This window comes from Sturnira hondurensis, unplaced genomic scaffold (assembly GCF_014824575.4).
Source record: "Sturnira hondurensis isolate 20B ecotype Veracruz unplaced genomic scaffold, ASM1482457v3 Scaffold0019978, whole genome shotgun sequence".
Taxonomy (NCBI): domain Eukaryota; kingdom Metazoa; phylum Chordata; class Mammalia; order Chiroptera; family Phyllostomidae; genus Sturnira; species Sturnira hondurensis.
The window spans coordinates 626,761-649,294 of record NW_028092609.1 but is presented as its reverse complement, the minus strand read 5'-3'; the positions used below and the strand labels follow the sequence as shown (position 1 = coordinate 649,294).

At 59.5% G+C, this 22,534-nt stretch overlaps 1 protein-coding gene across 1 annotated transcript in view; it reads right to left on the bottom strand.

Moving 5' to 3' along the window:
• MPPED1 (metallophosphoesterase domain containing 1) overlaps window positions 1-22,534 on the bottom strand; it is a 49,122-nt gene that overhangs the window by 5,541 nt on the left and 21,047 nt on the right. The window contains exon 3 of the mRNA XM_037028498.1: window positions 11,397-11,622. Within this exon, the coding sequence (XP_036884393.1) occupies window positions 11,397-11,622 (226 nt within the window). The remainder of the gene's footprint in view (window positions 1-11,396; window positions 11,623-22,534) is intronic.

Below are 22,534 nucleotides of genomic sequence, written 5' to 3'. Positions count from 1 at the left end.
ATAGCTGCTGACTGGGCCCCACATTCTAAAGAGATCGCGAGTGGACCCCAGGTAAGCTTACAGCAGGTGGGACACACCAGGCCACCATCTCCCCAAGCCCTGCCAGCCTAAGTCTTGGCCTCGAGGAAAGGGCTGTGGGCTCCTGCCTTGTTCTTGGTGGGTGGGGAGCCGAGGGGTTCCTCACACCTGACCTTGAGGGGGCCCCAAGAGAACAGATGGGGGCCTGGGCGTCTGCCTGAGCCGGTGACAGGAGAAACGGACAGTGAAGGGCGGGGCACAGAGGGGCTGCGTGCACCCCAGGTAAAGGCTGTCCCGGGGATCCCCAACAACAGGAGGCATCCACCAAGTGAGGGGGCCAGGTGGCCAGAGCTGTGGAATGGTGGGTGGGTGGGTGGGAGGCGCTGGGGACAAGCCCCTCAGAGGGCACTGCTTCCCTCAGGGACACGTCACATGGCTGCCCTTGCACGGCAGGAAGCGGAGCTTCTCTCCACATGTAAACGCCCCCCCACACACACAGACGCACGCCACGTCACACCCGACTTCAAGGGAACCGCAGGGTCAGGGAGGCCCTGACTGAGGCAGGTGGCTTAACTTCTCTCTACACCTCAATTCCCCCATCTGGAGAATGGGGGCAGTAACACCACCCGCCTCGGTAGGGCTGTTGAAAGAATCCCATCAGTTTTTCCATGTACGATGCCTGGTTCATGGTAAATACTCAGTGCGCTGAGGCTGCCAACATCACCACCATCATCACCATCACCACCATCACCACCATTACCATCACCACCATCACCACCATCATCACCACCACCATCACATGACCACCACCACCACCACCACCATCACCATCACCACCATCACCACCACCACCACCACCACCACCACCACCACCATCACCATCACCACCATCACCATCACCACCATCACCACCACCATCACCATCACCACCACCACCACCACCACCATCACCATCGCCACCATCACCATCACCACCCTCATCCCGAAGCTCCACCCCAGGCTCCCCACTCCCCCTGCACGGCTGGCACCAGCCCAGGGGCGGGCAGACACGTGGCAGGGGCGGCGGGTGCACTGAGTGAGCGAACCTGTGAGCAGATGTCACGCAGCAGTTCCCCCCTGGCCTTGGATAGCTGCTGACTGGGCCCCACATTCTAAAGAGATCGCGAGTGGACCCCAGGTAAGCTTACAGCAGGTGGGACACACCAGGCCACCATCTCCCCAAGCCCTGCCAGCCTAAGTCTTGGCCTCGAGGAAAGGGCTGTGGGCTCCTGCCTTGTTCTTGGTGGGTGGGGAGCCGAGGGGTTCCTCACACCTGACCTTGAGGGGGCCCCAAGAGAACAGATGGGGGCCTGGGCGTCTGCCTGAGCCGGTGACAGGAGAAACGGACAGTGAAGGGCAGGGCACAGAGGGGCTGCGTGCACCCCAGGTAAAGGCTGTCCCGGGATCCCCAACAACAGGAGGCATCCACCAAGTGAGGGGGCCAGGTGGCCAGAGCTGTGGAATGGTGGGTGGGTGGGTGGGAGGCGCTGGGGACAAGCCCCTCAGAGGGCACTGCTTCCCTCAGGGACACGTCACATGGCTGCCCTTGCACGGCAGGAAGCGGAGCTTCTCTCCACATGTAAACGCCCCCCCACACACACAGACGCACGCCACGTCACACCCGACTTCAAGGGAACCGCAGGGTCAGGGAGGCCCTGACTGAGGCAGGTGGCTTAACTTCTCTCTACACCTCAATTCCCCCATCTGGAGAATGGGGGCAGTAACACCACCCGCCTCGGTAGGGCTGTTGAAAGAATCCCATCAGTTTTTCCATGTACGATGCCTGGTTCATGGTAAATACTCAGTGCGCTGAGGCTGCCAACATCACCACCATCATCACCATCACCACCATCACCACCATTACCATCACCACCATCACCACCATCATCACCACCACCACCACCACCATCACCACCATCATCACCATCACCACCACCACCACCACCATCACCACCACCATCACCACCATAACCACTACCATCACCACCACCACCACCACCACCACCATCACCATCATCACCATCATTACCACCATCGTCACCATCACCATTGTCACCATCGTCATCACCGTCATTGCGAACCCACCCATGAAGCCGGGATGAAAAACACTTGGCCCAGCACAGGGTTTTCAAACCGCACTTTGACAGGTCACAATAGCACTTTTTAAAAGCAAAAGCAAAAGAAAGCGGAAAACACCAGAGTCCCTCATAGCAGAGAAGGGACACTTCTGTTAAATACTTTTATATTTAAAGAGACACCCACACTGGGATGGGAGTAAAAGACAGAAAACTGTACTTGAACAACAACTGAAATAAAATAAAATAAAATAAAATAAAAAATTAAAGAGACGCCCACCCCCGTGTGCACTGAGGCACAAAGTCAAGCACGTGTCCCCCCTGGTGCCAGTCAGAAACAGCCAACTGTCCCGCGCATCCTGATGGGCTGAGCTGGTGGCGCTGTCACTTCCGAGCCCCTGTGGCACCCAGCACCCTCAGGTTGAGGCAGGGCCTGGCTGCCGGGTGTGGCTGCGGCCACCTGAAAGCCGCTCTGTAGGCGGTGCCACCAGCGCCACCAGCCTGGGTGAGAAGGAGCAATGTGCTTCTGACGTGGCCTTCCAAACGCAGGACCTGTTTTCAGAAATCCGACCAACTCTTTACTAGAAGCACAGGCCTCACCAGTACGGAGAGGAGGCGTGGATCGATTCCCAGGAGCCGCAGCACGGGGTGGCTCTTCGAAACAGACAGTGGAAACAAGCCAGAGGCCCTGGAGGCCCAGGAGCCGATGCACGGTCGAGCCCTCCCCTGCCCCACCCCTCCTTGCCCAGCACTGATGAACCCTCCTCGGGGGTGACAGTCCCTTGTAGCTGCACCTGCCTGGTTCTCGGAGACACATCACTTCAGATCCCAGGAAGCTGGGGTCCACCCTGCCCCCAGCGGTCGCCCCACTTCCCAACACCGCACAGCAGGTCCTAGGCAGAGCCCGTGCAGGAGCAGGTCTGAACCAGGCAGGTTTGGGGACCGCTACCCACAGGACTCCAGCCACCCTCTCCTCCCCACCTCCCCCCACGCCTGTCTTCAAGGACACGAGGTGCATAGGCCTCGCAGCAGCCTCGGGGTGGGGGATGGGTCAGGCTGGGAAAGGGGGCTGCCTTGTCCCCCCTAATGGGCGGGAAGGACACTGAAGTTGACCTCAGCCTTCCTGGCTCTGCCCCCAGGCTGGTCACTTCACCTCTCCCAGACCCTGTCAGATGGGGCAATGACGCCTCTGCCCCCAGACCTTACCCCATGAGGGCAGGGATGGCCCTTGCTCCGTGCCCTGTGCCCTGCATGACAGCGGATGGGGAGGTGTAAGGGTCACACTACCACCACCAGGAGAGCGCTCCCCAACACCAGTGCTGTCAAGGGGAGATGGTGATGTTCTGGCTTTTATTGGAACTCGGGCACGACACGTCCAGGGGAGACATTGCCCAGGATGGCAGCCGGCTGGGGAGCACTGTCCCCGGGTGGGGGGCCCTTCTCAAGGGCAGGCAGGGGCATGCGGCTGGAAGGTGGGGACCAGAGACGCTTGAGAGACAGACTGACTGCAGTCCTCAGGGTGCCGTCCCAAGGTCAGGACAGGCCTCCAGTCCCCTGCCCCCCAGTACATGTTGTTTACCCAGGTTTCCACGCAGGGAGAAGGGACATAGGATGGCGCCGTCCTTCCTCAAGTCAGCGTCAGCCCTCAGCTGTCCCAGCACTCTGCATTCAGTCACTCCACCCTCGTCCTACAAGGTGGGGCTGGAGGTTAAGGTGCAAAGCTGCCCAGGGGTCCCAGCCTGTCATCCAAGCAGCGGGATCAGCCAGCCCCTCACTGCCTCACCCACCTCGGGGCGGCCTCGGTCTGAGACCTGTGAACACCCCAGTGCTGGGTGTGCAGGGGCGGTGGTCGGTCCCCACGCCCACCTCACGGTGCCCGGACCCAGCCTGACTGCCTAAGGGCCGGGCGCCGAGGTCGGCCCTGTGTCCAGGACACACAGACTCTCGGGGAGGCCGGATGAATCAGAATTCCGACCAAGCCATGGCGACAGCTTTATGTCCTGAATTTCTGTCTTTCTGTTCTAAAGTAACCATTGGAATAATTTTCTTACAGAGCGATAGTTGCCATGACAACCAGAGCAAATTTTCCTTTTCTGAAACAGATGTCTCATTTAGTTGAAAATTAGAATGTGAACAAACCCATGAGAAAAATTAATTCAAACTTTAACAGAGCGCTGAATACAATGTAATCTCTCAGAGGTTAACTAACCCTTCACAGTCTTTGTGTGCTCATGGTAGCCCTCCAATCCAGCCTAATTAAGCCCGCTTAGCCAATATAAATGACCTCCCGGTGGCCGATCATTAACCGCGTGCCCCCGACGCGGGAATTCCCAGCTCCCTGAAGCAGAGGCGGCGTGCTTGTCTACAGGAATGGGGGCCGTGCAGTGCCAGCTCTGTTCTGTCTCCCCAGGTAAGGAGCACACGCCCGGGCAAGGGGATGCTCCCAGGGGTCCTTCCGTCAGCCTCAGCTACGGTCATGCCATTTTGGGGGGATAGGATGTGGGAGTGGAGGAGGCCTAGGGGGCCCCTGGTGAGGTGGGTGCAGCCGTATTCCCTGTCGGGGGGCTGGTGACCAGAGAGGGGAGCGTGCAGGGCTCTCTCAACAGGACACGCAGGGGCACCTGCGCACACAAGCCACTCGCCCTCACGCCCACCCCAGGGAGGCAAATGCCACCGCCACCCCATTTCACAGATGCGGCAACGAGCTCAGAGAGGTACCGTGATTTGCTTGCCCAGGATTAGCTGGTGACCAAGGGACATGGACAGGCTCAGCCCCGAATGGCACATTCCAGAGCTCGCACTCTCGACTTCCGCCCTGGAGTTATGGCCGTCAGATGGGGAACCTGGACCCACCGTCCTCAGCCCTCCGTAACCAGCCGGTTCACACCTTGGCTCCCTTAGTCCTCGGGGCAAAGCTGTAGGAAGTTCCCGTTAAGGGGGTGAGGAAATGGTGACACTATGTGGCCAAGCTCCGTGTCTGAGGACACAGAGGACGTTACAGGGACCCGGGCGAGGGTCCTGGCTCCTGCCCCCTGTGCCCCACGGTCAACACAAAGGGGACCCTGGCAGGGTGGCCAGGCCTGGTCGACCGCAACTGCCCGCCTCCAAGCAGCTCATAAATGTCCCGGCCAGGTCCCAACACAGCCCCTGGCCCCGCCGAGCCCCTATGGCCCTGGCTGGGCAGGGCCGAAGTGGCCTGATATGGGGGGTCCTGCCCGCCTCACATCTGTTGCCCGTGGGACTCCTTTACTCCAGAGCCTTCCATAGCTCCCTGCTGCCCTGCTCAGACTTCCTGCTGAGTTCGTCCCGCTGCTCGACGGGTACAAGAATCCACCTCCACCAGGGTCCCGCACACAGTGCAGCCACTCCCCTCGGTGACGGCCCGTGGCATTCCAGCCGTCTGAGATGCCCTTCTAATCTCTCCACAGAGCCCATCGGTGGTTATTGTGAAAGCCTGGCTCAAGGGCCACCGCTTCCAGGAGGCTTCCCGGATTACCGCCAGCCCCCAAACACAGGTGACCCTCCTCATTCTGAGTGGCTTCAGCTGTCTCCTTCAGAGCAGAGCCAGGTTGGATCTTCCCCGCCCAATGGGTGGGGCCTAGAAGGGCTTCTTCGAGGGGGTTGTTCAAGGTGTGCATGAAGGAATGGACAGGTGGATGAATGAAGATGAAATGAACCCACGGCGGCTCTACTAGGCAGGCCGGCGGGAACTGAGCATGAAGCCTGTCCGCTCTGCACCACCCCCAGAGTCCCTGCCAGTCACAAAACCCAAAGACCTGCAGCAAGACACGAACACGAGACCTCTGGCCACCCGCTGAGCACCCCTTTCTCACCTGCCCAGTCCTGCCCAGGTGGACACATGCTCGTGGCGCTCCAGCCCATTTCACAGGTGAGGCCTGAGAGGTAAAGCCAGACCCAGGACGCGCATGCCCTCTGCTGCATCCCACCCCCTCCCCAGGCAGCCCATGCCCTGGGACAGGGCCCCGGGGACGCGGAGAGCTGGGTGCTTTGCTGTCTGCCCAGCAGCGGCCGCTCAGCCCCGTGAAAATCCTTTGGGGAAGGGAGGGATGGACGCCTGCAGTGGACCTGCTGGGCCAGGTGTTCCTGCTCCTGCTCCCTCTACAGGGTGAAGGCTGCAGTGCGAGGGGGCAGTGGTCGCCTTCCCACAGCCTGAGCCTGCAGGCCAGGTCGCCCCCCAGCCAAATACGCAGCCTGACCCCTAACCCCCTTGTTGTTCCTGCCCCCACACCGCCCCCCACAGAGGCCGGACTTCCCTGGGCCATTTCCTGGGAGACAGCCAGGACCTCCACCAACACTGAGAGCTCTCCGTGTGAGGAAGACAGCGGTCACTGACATTCCAGGGACTCCCAGAACACCCCCAGCACCCAGCGAGGCTGGGCTCCCCTTCTGCAGCAGGGGAAACCGAGGCTCAGAGGTCAGTGACCTGCGCCGGTTCCCCAGGTGAATCCATGCCAACTCCTCCCTGCATGGTCCGGGCCTCCATCCCACCAGCAGCTCCCTTCAGTGGGAGCCCCGGCTCTCTCTCCGCTTCTCTAGGGCCGGGGGCCCAAGGGGAGGCTGGGCGAGCTGCCACTGTAACAGGGGTGCCAGCTCCGCCCCCACCCCCCTGCCAGCAAGGGGGTGGGGCCACAGAGAACTGGACACCACCTCCACCATCGAGTGGAGTGGTCACACACCCTGCCCAGGCACACGGCAGGTCAGCGGCAGGAGGAGTAGAACAGAAGAGGGTCCCTTCGTTGCTCCTAATTCACTTCCCCCACCCTTCCGCCTGCAGAATCATTCATCTCTTGTTTGGCGGCCTCGGCAGGAAGGCAGACGGCTGGTCCCAAGTGCTAATGTGTGTGTGAGGGGCTCTGAACTCAAGAAACGGGGACGGAAAGGGGCAAGGAGAGATCTTGTGTGAAAAGAACACACATGTGAGTGTGTGAGCGTGAGTGTGTGGGGGTGACATGGCAGGGCGTGCTGTGTATGTGAATATGTGTGTGTGTGCGTGGGTGTGGTTGTGTGGCATGTGTCCATGTGTGTATGTGTGAGTGTCACTGTGTGGCGTACGTGAACAGGCCAAGCAGGGGACAGGAGACTGGGGACACCCTCCCCTCTGTCACAGTCTGCACAGCCTGTCCTCCGAGGCTGGCGTCCGTAAGGCTCTGGTGCAGGGAGGCGAAGGGACGTGAACAGCAAAGGAACCGCCAGCGGCAGACACTGCTGGGTCCCTCCGGCCCTGACCCGGGCCAGCAGCACTGGCCAGGGGTGTCCTCGGTCCATCCTCAAGGCAGGCTTCCCAGCTCCCCTGGAATGGGCACAGCCTTCCTGGCTTGATTTGGGCTCAAGACAGGGAGGGGCAGGAATTCCAGCAAAGCTTCTGCAGGGCCCAGACCAGTGGCTCTGTGTGGCCCCCTCATCTGTCCCCTGCACAGCCCTGGGACAGAGAATCCAAGTCCAATTTTACAGGTGCAGGACCCGGGGTCAGAGAGAGCGTGGGCTCTTGCATGGACAACCAGAGCCAGGCAGCCAGGACCCCGAAAGCCAGGCCTGTTTGGGTTCCACAGCCCAACAGGCCGCCAGGGGGCCAAGGCTGGAGGTGGGGGGAAGGACGGGGACAGGCAGGACAGGCAGGAAGCAGCGGCTCAGCAGGCTGCCACTGGACGGTTCTGGGAGCCCAGTGTGTCCACTGTTGGAACCTGGTGCCGCCTCTGTCCAGGGCAGAGATACCAGGCCGGTCACTTCGCCCACCCCAGCCTCAATTCGCTCCTCCGTGGAAGGGGACTTAAAAGCGTCCTCCCTTGCCCTGTCGCTGGGCAGATTAAATGGGACAACTGCGTGGCAGCTCCCAGCCAAATGCAGGGTCTCTCGGGTACGGAAGGGGAGGGCAAGTCTTGGCCTCTCCTGCCTGAACACACGGGAAGGCCACGGCCTTGAGCTAAAAGCTTCTAGAAATGCAAGATAAGGCCCTGGCTGGGTAGCCAGGTTAGAGCATGGTCCCGATACGCTGAGGCTGCAGGTTCAAACCCCGGTCAGGACACATACCAGAATCAACCAAGGACGCATCAATGAGTGAAACAACAGATCACTCTCTCTCTGAACTCAACAAATGCTTTAAAAATTAAAGACATGGAGATAGAATTAGACATACATGGCTTCAGGTGCACGGGGACCGCCGACCTCAGGGACTGCGCGTCCTAACAGCCACGAGGCAACATGGGCAGGGCCCCCGTGGTGGGGGCCAGTGGGAGCTGGTGCGACCGCCCCCATAAAGCTGGGCCCCAGGAGGGCCTTGGGGGGGAGAGTGGGCTGGAAAGGCTGCCCACTGGCCCTGGGGAGGCAGGACACCCTCATCAAGCAGAGGGCAATGCCCCGACCTCTGACCAGGGCCGGTTCCCCCAGCCAGTGAGCCCACGTGGTGGAGAAGGCCCTAGGCCAAGGGGCAGACGTAAAGCGGCCCCTGCTGTGCACCCACAGATTGGAGCATACACAGATCTCTACAAGGGGCACCCCCATACTGCTACTCCTAGACTAAAGGGGTCCCTGCTGTGCACCCACAGATTGGAGCATACACAGATCTCTACAAGGGGCACCCCCATACTGCTACCCCTAGACTGGGCTATGTCCCCAACTGGGCTGCATAGGCCTCTCCAGACGCTTGCTGACGGGGAGTATATAATCCAAAGTTACACCACCCAGACCCCTCAGAGAATCAGTGGAGAGAAACTGGAAACTAAATGTGTTCTAAAAGATGAAAAAGATTTTCTTAAGAGAAAAAGCAAAGGATTCTGGGCCAGGTGCGTGGAGCTGAGTCCCAGACCTGCCCTTCCTCACGCAGAGCCAGGCAGGAGGCAGGGGCTGCCAGGCCACGCTGGGCTCACCAGGCGGGCTCCCTGGAAGGGGTGGCGGCCTTGAAGCCAGGGAGGAGCACGGCGAGGGGGTGGGAGACAACCAGGCAGAGATGGCCTCACCGTGGTCACCTGTAAGCATCTGGCCACTGCTGGACGGGACGGCACGGCCCCGCCCGGGAGGCAGCCAAGCTGAGAACCGGGCCCACGACGCCCAGCAACGGCCCGGCGGCCACTTCCCCAAGTTTTAATGCCTCAGCAGGTTTAGCTCTCTCCTTCCAAAATACCAGAAGTAATTAGACCAGATGGATGAGCTGCGTGCCAACGTCCTCCCTCCCTCCCTCCTTTTTTTGTAAAAAATCAAGACCGCTTTCAGTTAAACGAGAACAAAAAATGCATCCAAGACCCATACATGAATGCGGCATGTACACGGAATTTTCTTTAACACCGAGGCTTCTGTCACAGCTGGGTTCTTCCTCTTTTGCGGTTGGTTCCCGCCCCCTTCCTCTAAGCTGCTCTCGCAGAGGCTCCGTGCCCAGTCTGCACCTGAGGGGACCAGAAATGGCTCCCCTGAGCCCTGGAAAGTCACAGCACCTGGGACAGTGACAGCAGAGACACACAGGCCCAACGAGGCTTCCTTGCTGGCCTGGCCTGCAGGGAACCAAAGCCAGGGCTGGGGGTGTCTGGCCTCCAACCTGGGGGTGACGGGCAGCTCCCACGCACCAGGCAGAAGCAGCAGATGGGCCAGGAGGTTCTCCGGCCATGAATGTCCTCAGAGGGCTGGTCAATGCCCTTCCGCCGTGTGGCTTCGCCTGAGGCCACCCCAGAGAGGACCCCGCTGCGCAGCGGCCCCTTGCAGCCATGCGGGACTTAGGCTTGCAAAGGTCAGACACGGAGGGGAGGCAGGGCGGTGGGGATGCCCCAGGTGTGTCTGGGCCCGAGCACTCGACTGAGTCCGCCCTGCACCCACAAGCACAGTGTCCCCTACAGGCCTCGGGCGTGACGTGACGGGTCCCACAAGCTGATGACACAGTGGTTCACTGAAGCTGTGGTTCACTGAGCCCTCCCTCAGTCTGTCACACCCTCCCTGGCCCTGTGTCACCCCAGCTCCCATGGCTGTTTCCCCACAGCTCTCACCGACTCGGAGTCGGCCGCTGACGCCTCTGCAACTGCCCCCTGGAGAAGGGCGCTGTCACTTCCACTCTGCGGGGGAGGAAACTGAGACACAGCTTAAGTGACTTGCCCGGAGTCACACAGCCACTAACAGGTGAGGCCAAGACCTGAGCCAAGAAAGTTTGGTTCCAAATCCACTGTTAACCACCAGAGTGTAACTTTCCGGATGGGGGTCAGAGAGGCTGGTTACTGAAAACTGCCGGGCCAGAAATCCAGGCCAGACTCCCTGGTCTTGGACCTGAGGCCCCGCATCCGACCCTCCAGACCCTCTGACCCCACTTGCCCACTTCCTGCCTTGCACCTCAAACCTCAGACCTCCCCACAGGCTCGGTGCTCCTCCAGGTCGTTCTAGAACACTCATGCTCCTAGAGTGCACTCCGGGCTCCTGGACTCCACCCCCAGGCCCCGGCTCTGCTGGCCTGCCAGGCAGACTCGGGCACTTCCTCCCCTTGGCACGGAGCTCCCCACACCCCGGAGTGCCCCCCGGTCCTCTTCTGGGACCTCCCAGGCTGCAGGGAGGGTTCACAGAGACCCTGTACATGGTGAGGACTCCAGGGAACAGTAGGAGCCTCCCAGGGCTCAGGAAAGGCGGGATGGCCTGGCACACCCCCCCCCCCCGCCGCGCCCTGACCCCCACTCCACAGGGAAGCCTCAGCGGCACAGGGCCAGGTCCTCAATGTGCCCGTGTCCTCCCAAATCGCCCCTATGGACAGTGCTATGGAGGCCTTAGCCCAGGGCCTGGCTCGTGCTAATGCTCAGGAATGGTTTGCCGCCACCACCATCACCACCACCATCACCACCACCATCACCACCACCATCACCACCACTAGCACCACCACCAGCACCACCCCACCATCACCACCACCAGCACCACCACCAGCACCACCACCATCACCACCCCACCATCACCACCACCAGCACCACCACCAGCACCACCACCGCCACCACCATTACCACCCCACCATCACCACCATCGCCACCACCACCACCACAGTCACCACCACCATCATTATCACCTTCACCTGGGCTCCTATGGACACACTGACCGTCATTCTCACCTTGATCCCCACCAGCCAGGTGAGCTCAGGGATGAGGCCTGGTCAGCCTGTGTCCTCAGCAGACAACGAGGACACCTGTGCAGCTGTGACTGAGACCCCGGCCCCGCCCCCTGCACACTCAGCCTCAGCTCCCGGCGTGGTCTCACACCTCCGAGAGGCCTGGACGGCGCAGACGCACTCACCACGGGGAGCCGTAGATCCGGAAGCCCCGCACGGTCACCTCCGAGTCCTGCAGGTAGATGCAGTTGGTCAGCAGTGACTGCACGTTCTCGTAGTTCTCCGGCTTCAGCTTCGACACGGACGGGAAGTAGTAAAAGTCCTGCTTGATGAGGTCGGCCATGAACTCCTGGTCGAAGGTCAGCTCGTGGTTGCCGGCGATGACGATCTTGTACTCGTAGGGCAGGCTGCCTGCAGGGCGGCACAGACACACCGCGCCGCTGGGGGCCTGCCCACAGGCACATTTTGTGGGGCAAAACCTGTTAGTTCTTTTACATTTGAATTCGTTGCCAGCATAAAAAATCAAGAGATTCCCAATCAAATGTCATTCTATTTTCTGATAATCAGTCAACTCTGAACTCTGATGATCCTGGCCCATCCACGTGCTGAGGGTCGGTGTCTCCCCCAGATGGCAGTGAGCCCCAGGCCCCACCCGGCCCAGCACTCACACCCGGCCCACCCCGCAAATGCAAGGCGTCCCCCTCCCTGCAGGTGCTGCGGCCCCTAGAGACGAGGTGGCTGCTGCCCTTGGGGCCTCCAGGCAGGTGATGGGGGTCGCTTCCGGCCCCTTCCACCTCCCCGCCTCCCGCCTTGCCCCTGGCACGGGGCCAGGGCTGCTGAGCAGTCAGCTCTTCCCCGAGCAGGGCAGTTCCAGTGGCCCAGGAGCAGACCTGTCAGCTTCAGCCACCCCTGTCCCCAGCACACCAGGGTGACCCAGTGTGGAGGACCCATTGGTGGCGATGCGCACACTGCCATCAGGGAGGGAGGAGGTGTGCCTGGGCCTGAGTGGCGGGGGAGAGGTCACTGGTGGGCCAGCCACCCGGGCACAGGCCTCCAGCGCCCAAGGGACCTCCCAGGCAGGCTCGTTATCTCTGCCTCTGCAGCTGGGGACAGAGGCCCCATGGCCAGGCACCTGCCCGGTCCCACAGCAGGTGAGCGGCAGGGCCACGCTGGGTGCCAGCCCGGTTGACCCCACACACGTGGGTGAGCAGTTAGGATTGGAAGGCCAGCAGGCCAGAGCCGGGGGCACCCCTCACGGAACCCCTGGCCACGCCACCGACTGCCTACAGGCCCCGATCGTTTCCACTCCCCGGCACCCACCCACCCCACTCGGAGCGCCGCCCCTGCCCAGGGGTGCCGGGGCTGCACTATCGCATTTATGGCACGTCCCGGACTGGGGACGTTACTTAAGCAAATTAGCAAATTACTCCAACTGAACAATGTCATTATTTCCGTAGCTCCTGTCTACCAGGGACCAGAGAGGCAGCAGGAAGCTGCCAGCTGTCTCTGCTCCTCTCACCTCGGCAGAGGACGGTGACCGAGGTCCTCCCCCACCAGGGCGGAGTGGGTGGGGGCAAGCCAGGCTTCTGCACATAGAGCCAGGTGGGGGGCAGGGGCCACAGTACACTCACAGGACACCCCCAGTACCGTCTGGTCTCTCCCAGAAAGGAGGATGCCGCACGGCTTGGAGGCAGGCGACTAGCCTGTTGGGGACCCCTTTCTGAGCCGGAGGTCCAGCCACAAACATGTCCGTCTAGACGTCCCCTTGGACCTGGCAACTCGCTAGCTGGGTATCACTTTCACAGACCCCCCTAAGGATTACTGTCCCCATTTCATGTCTGGGAGCAACAAGGCTCAGAGAAGTGGCCTGAGGTCACCCAAATCAAACCACAGAGGGTAAAGGACGTCCCATAATCTTTGTGGCCTGGCCTCCTCAAACTCATGGTGAAGTGGCCACTGGTGGGCAGATGGACGGGGGTGGGTGGAGAGATGGGCGGGGGCGGTGATGGATGGGTGGGAGAAATCCGAATGGACGGAGAAACTGATGGGCCGAGATGTATGGATCATGGGTGGACGGACGGGGGGAGAGAGAGGTGCGTTTATTCCTCCATCAGTCCAGACAGCTCTGCCTCCTTCACGCCAACCGTCCTCCGTTTGTTTCCCTGGATGCCCCCCTTCCCTCCATCCGCCCCAGCAGGGCGCTTTTCAGACCTGGCTCCCTCGTCCATGACCCTGACTGCCCATTTCTGAACCTTCCCAGCCGGGCCTGCTCTCTGGCAGGTGGGGATGGAGGAGCCAGAGCCCAGGCTCAGGGGTGGCCTGACCGTCACAGGGCAGGGCTGTGGCCTCTGCCCTTACGGCCATGGGCCGCATGGGTCTTTAGGGGCTCCCATCATTCTACAGCCCAAATGTGGGTAAGCGGCCAATGACTCATCACCCCGGTGCCCGCGCTCACCACCCAGACACTGAGGAGAGCCGAAGCTGAGCAAGGGGCCCGGGGTGATGAGTCATTGGCCGCTTACCCACATTTGGGCTGTAGAATGATGGGAGCCCCTAAAGACCCATGCGGCCCATGGCCGTAAGGGCAGAGGCCACAGCCCTGCCCTGTGACGGTCAGGCCACCCCTGAGCCTGGGCTCTGGCTCCTCCATCCCCACCTGCCAGAGAGCAGGCCCGGCTGGGAAGGTTCAGAAATGGGCAGTCAGGGTCACGGACGAGGGAGGCAGGTCTGAAAAGCGCCCTGCTGGGGCGGATGGAGGGAAGGGGGGCATCCAGGGAAACAAACGGAGGACGGTTGGCGTGAAGGAGGCAGAGCTGTCTGGACTGATGGAGGAATAAACGCACCTCTCTCTCCCCCCGTCCGTCCACCCATGATCCATACATCTCGGCCCATCAGTTTCTCCGTCCATTCGGATTTCTCCCACCCATCCATCACCCCCCCTGCCCATCTCTCCACCCACCCCCGTCCATCTGCCCACCAGTGGCCACTTCACCATGAGTTTGAGGAGGCCAGGCCACAAAGATTATGGGACGTCCTTTACCCTCTGTGGTTTGATTTGGGTGACCTCAGGCCACTTCTCTGAGCCTTGTTGCTCCCAGACATGAGATGGGGAGGGGGGGTGATGGATGGGTGGGAGAAATCCGAATGGACGGAGAAACTGATGGGCCGAGATGTATGGATCATGGGTGGATGGACGGGGGGAGAGAGAGGTGCGTTTATTCGTCCATCAGTCCAGACAGCTCTGCCTCCTTCACGCCAACCGTCCTCCGTTTCCCTGGATGCCCCCCTTCCCTCCATCCGCCCCAGCAGGGCGCTTTTCAGACCTGCCTCCCTCGTCCGTGACCCTGACTGCCCATTTCTGAACCTTCCCAGCCGGGCCTGCTCTCTGGCAGGTGGGGATGGAGGAGCCAGAGCCCAGGCTCAGGGGTGGCCTGACCGTCACAGGGCAGGGCTGTGGCCTCTGCCCTTACGGCCATGGGCCGCATGGGTCTTTAGGGGCTCCCATCATTCTACAGCCCAAATGTGGGTAAGCGGCCAATGACTCATCACCCCGGGCCCCTTGCTCAGCTTCGGCTCTCCTCAGTGTCTGGGTGGTGAGCGCGGGCAGTGTTGGGGACCTCAGTGACTGGCAGATGTGCCGGGGCTGCGTGGGTGAAAAGTGAGATGAACACAAGTTCCTCCACCAGAAGGCTGCACACAGGGGAGACCGCTGTCCCCTCCACGCCTCCTTGCTGCTGTGCTGCTGTCCTCCCGACAGGCTGGGAGCACCTGGGCCCCGGGAGAGGGGTGTCCTCCAGGTCGGTGTGGAAAGAGAGGAGGCGGTGTCGCTCCGTGGACCAAGGACGGGCGCGATGTGGAGAGACCAGAAGGAAGACAGCCTGTCTGAAGAGCCCCCCAAAGCCTGACACTGCAGGCGGCAGCTCCGGGGTCTGGGCAGCTGTGCTGGCTTGGTGGGATGTGGGGAGGGACCGTGTGGACAGGTCCAAGCACCTCTTCTCACCCACCTCCCTCATCAGCCCAACAGAGGCACAGGTCCAGTCAGCCTGCCCCAAATCCCACCAAGCCAGCAACCTGCCTCCCTCCCTGAAGCCCCGCCTGTTGTAGAGCCCCCCACCCCCGCCAGCACCCACCCTGGTCAGCTGACCACACACTGTGACGGAGCAGCCCCCTGCTCAGACCCTGGGTGAGGCACCGGCTGGGACACACTAATAACCAAGACACCATCATGAGGTCAGTACCAAGCAACACACGGAAGTTCCAGTCAACACCACTCACTGGACAGAGGAACCTGGAGCTCACAGAGGGGAGGGGGCTTGCTGAGGTCACACAGCAAGACAGTGGAGAGCAGGGACTTGAACCCTGGCCTCTCGCCACGGGAGTGCTGAGCAGCAGCCAATGAGCTAGGGACTGGAAAAGGTTTGAGGACATCCGGGAAGGCTGGTGCAGCAACCTGAGGGAAAGGTTAGTGCTGGGCCAGGTGGGCCCTGCTGGGTGGCGGGACAGGATGCTGCTCTCCCAACCCCGGACCTCAGAGGCAGCCAGCCCACCCTCGCCCCTGCCATTTGGCACCGGGGCGGGGGCGGGGCACTGCTATGCATTTGTGTTCTGTGTGATAATGTTCAGGCCATCTTCCCAAACTGCAACCGACCTCTCTTCTCAGCCCAATTATTTGAGAGCGGAGCATCTGCTAGCTGTGAGCTCCTCGGTGCTAATGAGGTAGTAGCCACAAAGCCCTAGGGGATGACCACAGCTTCCCACCCGTGTGCACACCCAATGCCGAGCACACGCCCACGGAGACCCCACACAGCGGAAAGTGTGTGTGGCAGGCAGGGTGCAAAGAGGGACACGCACGGGAACCTCTGCTGTCCGTGCTTCCCAGACTAGCCTCCCCCCGAGAGGTTGGGGTTCTTCATCACCAGCACCTCCCCCCCACTTGACAGGGAGCGCTGCCTCCAAACTGCCTCATCTGCTACATTCAACGAGACAGGCAGCAGCGTCTCGACAATCTGTGCCACTGCCGAGCACGCACCATGCCCGGTCGAGTGGCAGCGTTCTCTAAACACGGTGACAGTCAGGAAAATGCCCACTTACGGCTCCTTCCGCCGACGGCCACCGCACAGAGCCCCACCGAGCGGGGGGCATAAAGGGACGACGTAAGGAGCCCTGACTGCCTTTTGAGTGTGTCTCTGACGGCTCCGGTTCAACGCTCGCCAGCCTCTGGGAGGCTCCCAGCAGCAGACTTCCTGGGTGGCACGAGGTCTAGAGTCACACGGGGACAGCGCCAGCACCACGTCTCTGCCCCAGCCACCTGTTGGGTCTTGGAGCTGGTCGGGCGCACAAATGCCCAGATGGAGTCCTACACAGAGGGACATGGGTCAGGGAGGCCAGCAGAGAGAGGGTTCTGTGTGTAGCCTGAACAGGAGGGCGAGACCTGAGGCCAGGGCCGCCGATGGCCTGGGCCAGGTGACGGGAACTCGGGGCCGGGGCGGGGCCTGCAGAACCTGCTTTCGCTGCTCCGCCCAGGGCAGGAGCCTGGGCTGGGCGTCGTGGTAAGTGATTTGCACCTGATGCTTCTGGACACCCATGGGAAGAAGGGCCGCTCACCCTGCCCCATGGAGGAGAGGCCGTGCGAGAGTGGCCAGGAGTGTGCACACGGAGCCAGGAGCCGGAGCCCGGAGCTGGAGGCTGGAGCCCGGAGCCGGAGCCCGGCTCCCACCTCCACCTCCTCCTGTGTCTGGGAGAGAAAGCCTCGCTTCTGAGCCTCGCGGCCCCACCTGGAAACCAGGATGTGGAGGGCTCTTCATGGGGCTCCAACGACTGCACTAGGAGAAGACATCTGCGGGAGGCACTGCATGGTACATGTACTGCAGAAGGGGAATGACAGGCACAGGGAGGACGTTTGCACCCCTGGGTCCCTGGAACCAGGAGGCAGGAAGGCGGCCTGGGAAGCCCCTCCAGCCTGGAGACAGAGGGGCTGGCAGGAAAACGTGGGCCGGAGCCTGTGTAGGGGCGGTCCAGGCAAGCAGGTTGGGGATGGCTGGTTTGAGTCATGTTGGCAGGCTGGGGGCAGAGCGCAGGGCCTGTCCCTAGTCGCCTGCACCCTGGTACTAGGGTGACTCGAGTGGGGTGGGGGCGGCAATGGTAGCCCGAGGGTGAGAGCCCCAGGGGGTGGGCAGCACTCTGAACTGGTTGGCTTGCTTCGGGAAGGTGAGGCGCTCAGAGGGCAGTCCGTCACCATCTCTAGTACGGGCCTACCCAGGGAAGGCAGTCGGTCCAGTCCCTCCAGCATCCACAAGGCCCCAGATGCCAAAGCATTAGCATGGGGAAAAAAATGACAGGCATGGACCTTAGCCACTGCCACTGCCCCCGGGCTGTCACGAGAGAGAGGCTGTACTCCACCCCCGGAGTGCTGGCTGGGAAGATGGAGGTCACACAAGAGACATCAGAAGGTCACCTGTCTGGGGTCGCACAGCAGCTCCTGGGGTCTAGGTCACCTGCTCAGAGCTGGGCATCCAGACGACAGACCCAGCCTGCAGTGGCAGACACCGCCCTCCCCCCCCCCACGCCCCCGCCAACAGAGGGTGCTCAGCCCCACCACTCAGCCCCCCCCAGCCCACCGGCCCTGTGGGACTCACAGATTCTGGATTCACAGATTCTGGATTCATGTGGCTGCCCGTATTTAGAAGGTGCATGCAATTTTTCTTCTGTTCCATCTAGTAGCCAAAATGTTTAACTTTCAAGCATTTGTTTTTCCTGGGAAATGTTTTAGAAACAGGAACACTCTGTCCTAACCCTCTTTAAAGGCTACTGCAGAGCACAAGTGACTTCGGGCTGGGACGGCGGAAAGTTTTCTCTTCGTCCTCCCCGAAATAATGCCGCCTGCAGCCAGAAAGACCCCGCAGGAACCCCTCGGAAGTCACAGCCTGGCAGAACACACAAGCCGGGATACCAGGGAGCCAAGCTGGAGAAGCAGGAGGGAACGTGCATAGACCTCCGGGCTGTGGCGCCCCCTGCAGGCCAGGCACTGTTGGCGCTCTGATCTCACCTCTCACCCCCCACTCGGGGTGGGGCACCCACCTCTCCTGGCTGCTTAAGGTCTCCTGACACTGGCAGATGCTGTCCCGTCCACCTGGGACCCCCTTCCTGCCCTTCTGCCCGAGTCAACTCCAACTCCACGCACCCTGTGTCTGGCGACCCAAACGCCACCTCCTCCGAGAGGCACTGCACCCTCTTCTCCCATCCGGCGGGGGAAGGTGCTCCCCACACTCCGGGGGACTTGAGTGCCCAGAACCGTGAGGAGTGAACAACGAACAAAGAAAGATCATACACAAACGACGAGGCATCCAAACAGCCGTGGGGTTTTTAGTAGCAACACTGGGAACAGAGAGAAAACACAGAAACGTCTTCCAACTCTGGAGGGAGGGCGACTTGCGTGCGGCCCAGGAGTGCACACCTAGACAAACTGCCAATTGGGAGCGAGGACGAGTGGAGCCGTTTTCTGGCCTGCAACTCTGCCAATCACTTATCTCTAGTGAATTCTTTCTCAGAAAGCTACTGGAGGGTGTCTTCCAGCACAATGAGGGAGTAAAACCAAGTAAACGGAGCCTGGGGTGCCCGAACCGGGGGCTCCGAGACACAAGAGAGGCAAAGGGAGACGATGGTGAAGGGAGGTCCCAGGATCACAACCGCACACAGGCCTGACGTCAACCAGCCCAGACCCGGGCAAGGGGCAGAGGCTCAGGATGCACGAGAAAAACGAGCTAGCTGGTGGCCCAGCACAGGGCACTTGGCTGCTGAGGGGCCTTGAAACCTGCAGGAGACAAGGGTGGACCATGCTGGGTACAGAGAAAAAAAAAGCACACAGAACAACGGACTGCTTAGGGACAACAACTTGGCACAGTGACTCTTTAAGGAAAACCTGTGACGGGTGCACAATAAAAAGGGCAGGAGCCCTGGGGGGTGGGGCTCCGTGGACTGGGCCCCAGCCTGCAAAACCAAGGGGTCCCCGATTGGAGGCCTGAGTTGTGGGCCAGGTCCCCTGTTGGGGGCATGAGAAAGGCAACCGATCAATGTTTCTCTCCCTCTCTTCCTCCCTCCCTTCACCTCTCTCTAAAAATAAATAAACAAAACCTTTCACCAAAGAAAATATTTAAAAAAAAACAAGACAGGAGAAAGGACGTGTGTATATGGGTGGAGAGGCTAAATCTCTGAATCTTCACTTTTCACTGTAAGCAATTAACAAGTAAGACGTAAAATTGAAAAATCAAAGAACAGCAAACTAAGACTGTTGTTAGGAGACACCGTGGCAACAAGAGCAGCAACTGCAGGAGAGGCACTGAGAATGGGGACGGGGACTCGGGGAGGGCCCGCCGGCTGCACCGCACGCGCCAGGCAGCACCGCTCGCCAGGCAGCACCACGCGCCAGGCAGCACCTCGGGGCTCACTACGCACAGGTAGTCCACGGCGCAGACAGAATTTTAACTGAACGAAAGGAAGGCTTCGGGAGGCCGGGCACTGCTCGCCCACGTCCTGACTCTGTCTGGGGACAGACAGCCTCTCACTTGTCTGGCCTTTGGCTCAGGACCTAGGACCAGATCCAACTGGGCCCCAGTGCAGACCAACAGGAAGACAGAACCGGCAGAAAGCCTAACCCTAACTGTACTCCTCTGAGATGGGGGGAGCGGGGCTCTAAGCGCTGGGATTCCTCTGACAGCCAGGTTCAAGGGCAGGTGAGGCAGCTCCTCCCTGGGCGGGGCAGGCAGCCATTGACGACGCCACAGGTGTCCGTGCTGAGAGTCCGAGATGGGCTCCCCCGTGCCCTGGTTCTACCCTTCACACAGTTCCACCACAGGGGCACTGTTCGGGCAGACGAAGAAACTGGGGCCCAGTGCAGTTAAGTGACCGCAGGGTTGGCAAGCGGAGGGCTGGGAACCCAAGCCCAGACCCATCGACAGCGCAGCCCCGATTTCTCCCATCACACCCTACAGACACATCCGAAGGGCCAGAGCTTTTGCACTGAACACTCCTCAAAAATGAGACAGCAAAAGAAAAAGAAGGTTATTATGGACTTGAGTCCTTCGATCCCCACTGTTACCAGGAGCCCTCGGTGGCTTTATTTTAAACAACATTTCAGAGAAGATCTTGTGGCCTCTGTAAACAAGCCTTTAAAGGTCATTTTTAAAAAGCAACACAGATGTTAGTACAAGTTAAACAAATTCAGCAAAAGTGCAGAATACAAAAACAATGCACAGAATGACCCGTCACATTTCTGTACAGGACAAAGAAACAATCCAACAAGGACATTAAGAAGACAATCTGACTTCCACTAGCAGCAAAAAGGACAAAATACTTAGGAATAAACTTAACCAAGGAGATGACAGATTTGTCCATTGAAAACTACAAAACATTTGCTCAAAGACCAACGAAGACACCGGTGAACAGAAAGACATCCCACGTCCATGAACTGGAGGACTTTGCGCTGTGAAGACATCAGTCTGCCCAAAGCCATCTACAGATTCGACACGACGAATCCCCACCAAAACCCCGTGACGCTTCTTTTAGAAAGAGAAAACCCATCTCCAAGTTCAGAGCGAACCTCAAGGGACCCCCGCATAGCCAAAGTAACCTTGAAAAAGAAAAACAAAGTCGGAGCACTCACACCTCCTGACTTCAAAAATGTGACTAGAACAGTGTGGTGTGTTCTTTACACGTCTGGTATGAAGACGGACGTAAAGGTCAATGGAATGGGAGAGACAGTCCAGAAACACACATTCACGTACACGGTCAAAGGAGTGTCCACGAAGGTGCCCGGACCAGTCGGTGGGGAAAGGACGGTCTTTTCAAGGGACGGTGCTGAGAAAACAGAATGTCCACATGCTGGATATTCCGTTATGCCATGTGCAAAAATTAGCTCAAGAAGGAACAAAGACCTCAAGGTAAGAGCTAAAACTATAAACTATTAAAAGAAAAAAACATAGGGAAAAGCTTCAAGACGTTGAATTTGGCAATGATGTCTTGGGTATGACCCCAAAAGCAGAAGCCACAAAAGAAAAAAAATACATCAAAATTTAAAACTTCTGTACAGCAAAGGACACCGACAGCGGAGTGAGGAGGCAGCCCACAGAATGGGAAGAAATATTTGCAAATCATATTCTGATAAGAGGTTCGTATCCAGAATAGACAAAAACACTGCAACTCAACAACAGCAAAAAGAAACAACCCAATATGAAAACAGACAAAGGACCTGAACAGACACTTCTCCAAAGAAAATACAGAAATGCCCAACCAGCACATGAAAAGATGCATGACATCGCTAACTGTTAGGGAAATGGAACTCAAAACACAGTAAGAGACCAGCTCACACCTGTCGGGACGGCTACACCCCAAAACAGGAAGCAACCGGCGTTGAGACTCGGGAGCCCCGGACGCTGCCGGTGGGCGCGTGAGTCCAGCAGCCGCTGCCCGGGACAGCATGGAGCGCCCTCAGGAAACTGAGAGCAGCACCAGCGTAGGGTCTGGATTCTCTACTTCTGGGTATTTGTCCCCAAGGACTGAAAGCAGGTCTCACACAGCATTTGGACACTCACGTGCATAGCAGTGGTATCTGAAACAGCCAAAACGAGGATGTATCCACAAGCGCCCTCTGACAGGCGGTGGATAAACACAATGTGACCGGTCTGCACCATGGAATATGATTGTGGAAAGGAAGGACACTCCTACACCTGCTGCTGCACGGGTGGACCCTGAGGACGTCGTGCTCTTTGAAAGACGCCGGTCACAAGGGGACCAGTGCTGCCTGGCCCCACCTACACGAGGCGCCTACAGGAGAGCAGTGGCACCTGTGGAGACCCCTGGGGACGCCAGGGGGGCGGGGAACAAGGCGTTAGTGTCTGACCCCTTAGTTAGTGTCTAGATGCAAAGCTTCAGTCTGGCAAGACAGAGAGAGCTCTGCACATGGGTGCTGGTGACAACTGCGCCACATGTGAATGCCCCTGAGGCCACCAAACTGTACACCCAGAAAAAGGTCAACCTGGTAAATGTTGTGTGTATTTAACCACAATTTACATTTTAAAAGAAATGCAGGAGAGACCGGGATCCTGAATTGCAGACACTAGAATTGTGAGCCAGTAGAACTGCAGGTCTTGGGGGCCTAGAAATACTGTGTTTAGAATCTTACAACCCTGAGGACCAAATATGCTAAAATTGGAAGCAAACAGTCCCAGAGTTTTACAAGCCATCGAGGTTTAGAGAGGTTTGTAGCAGGGGACTGAGCGGCCATTTGGGTCTTGGCCCCTCACCCCCTCTTATCAAAAAGTCCTGAGAG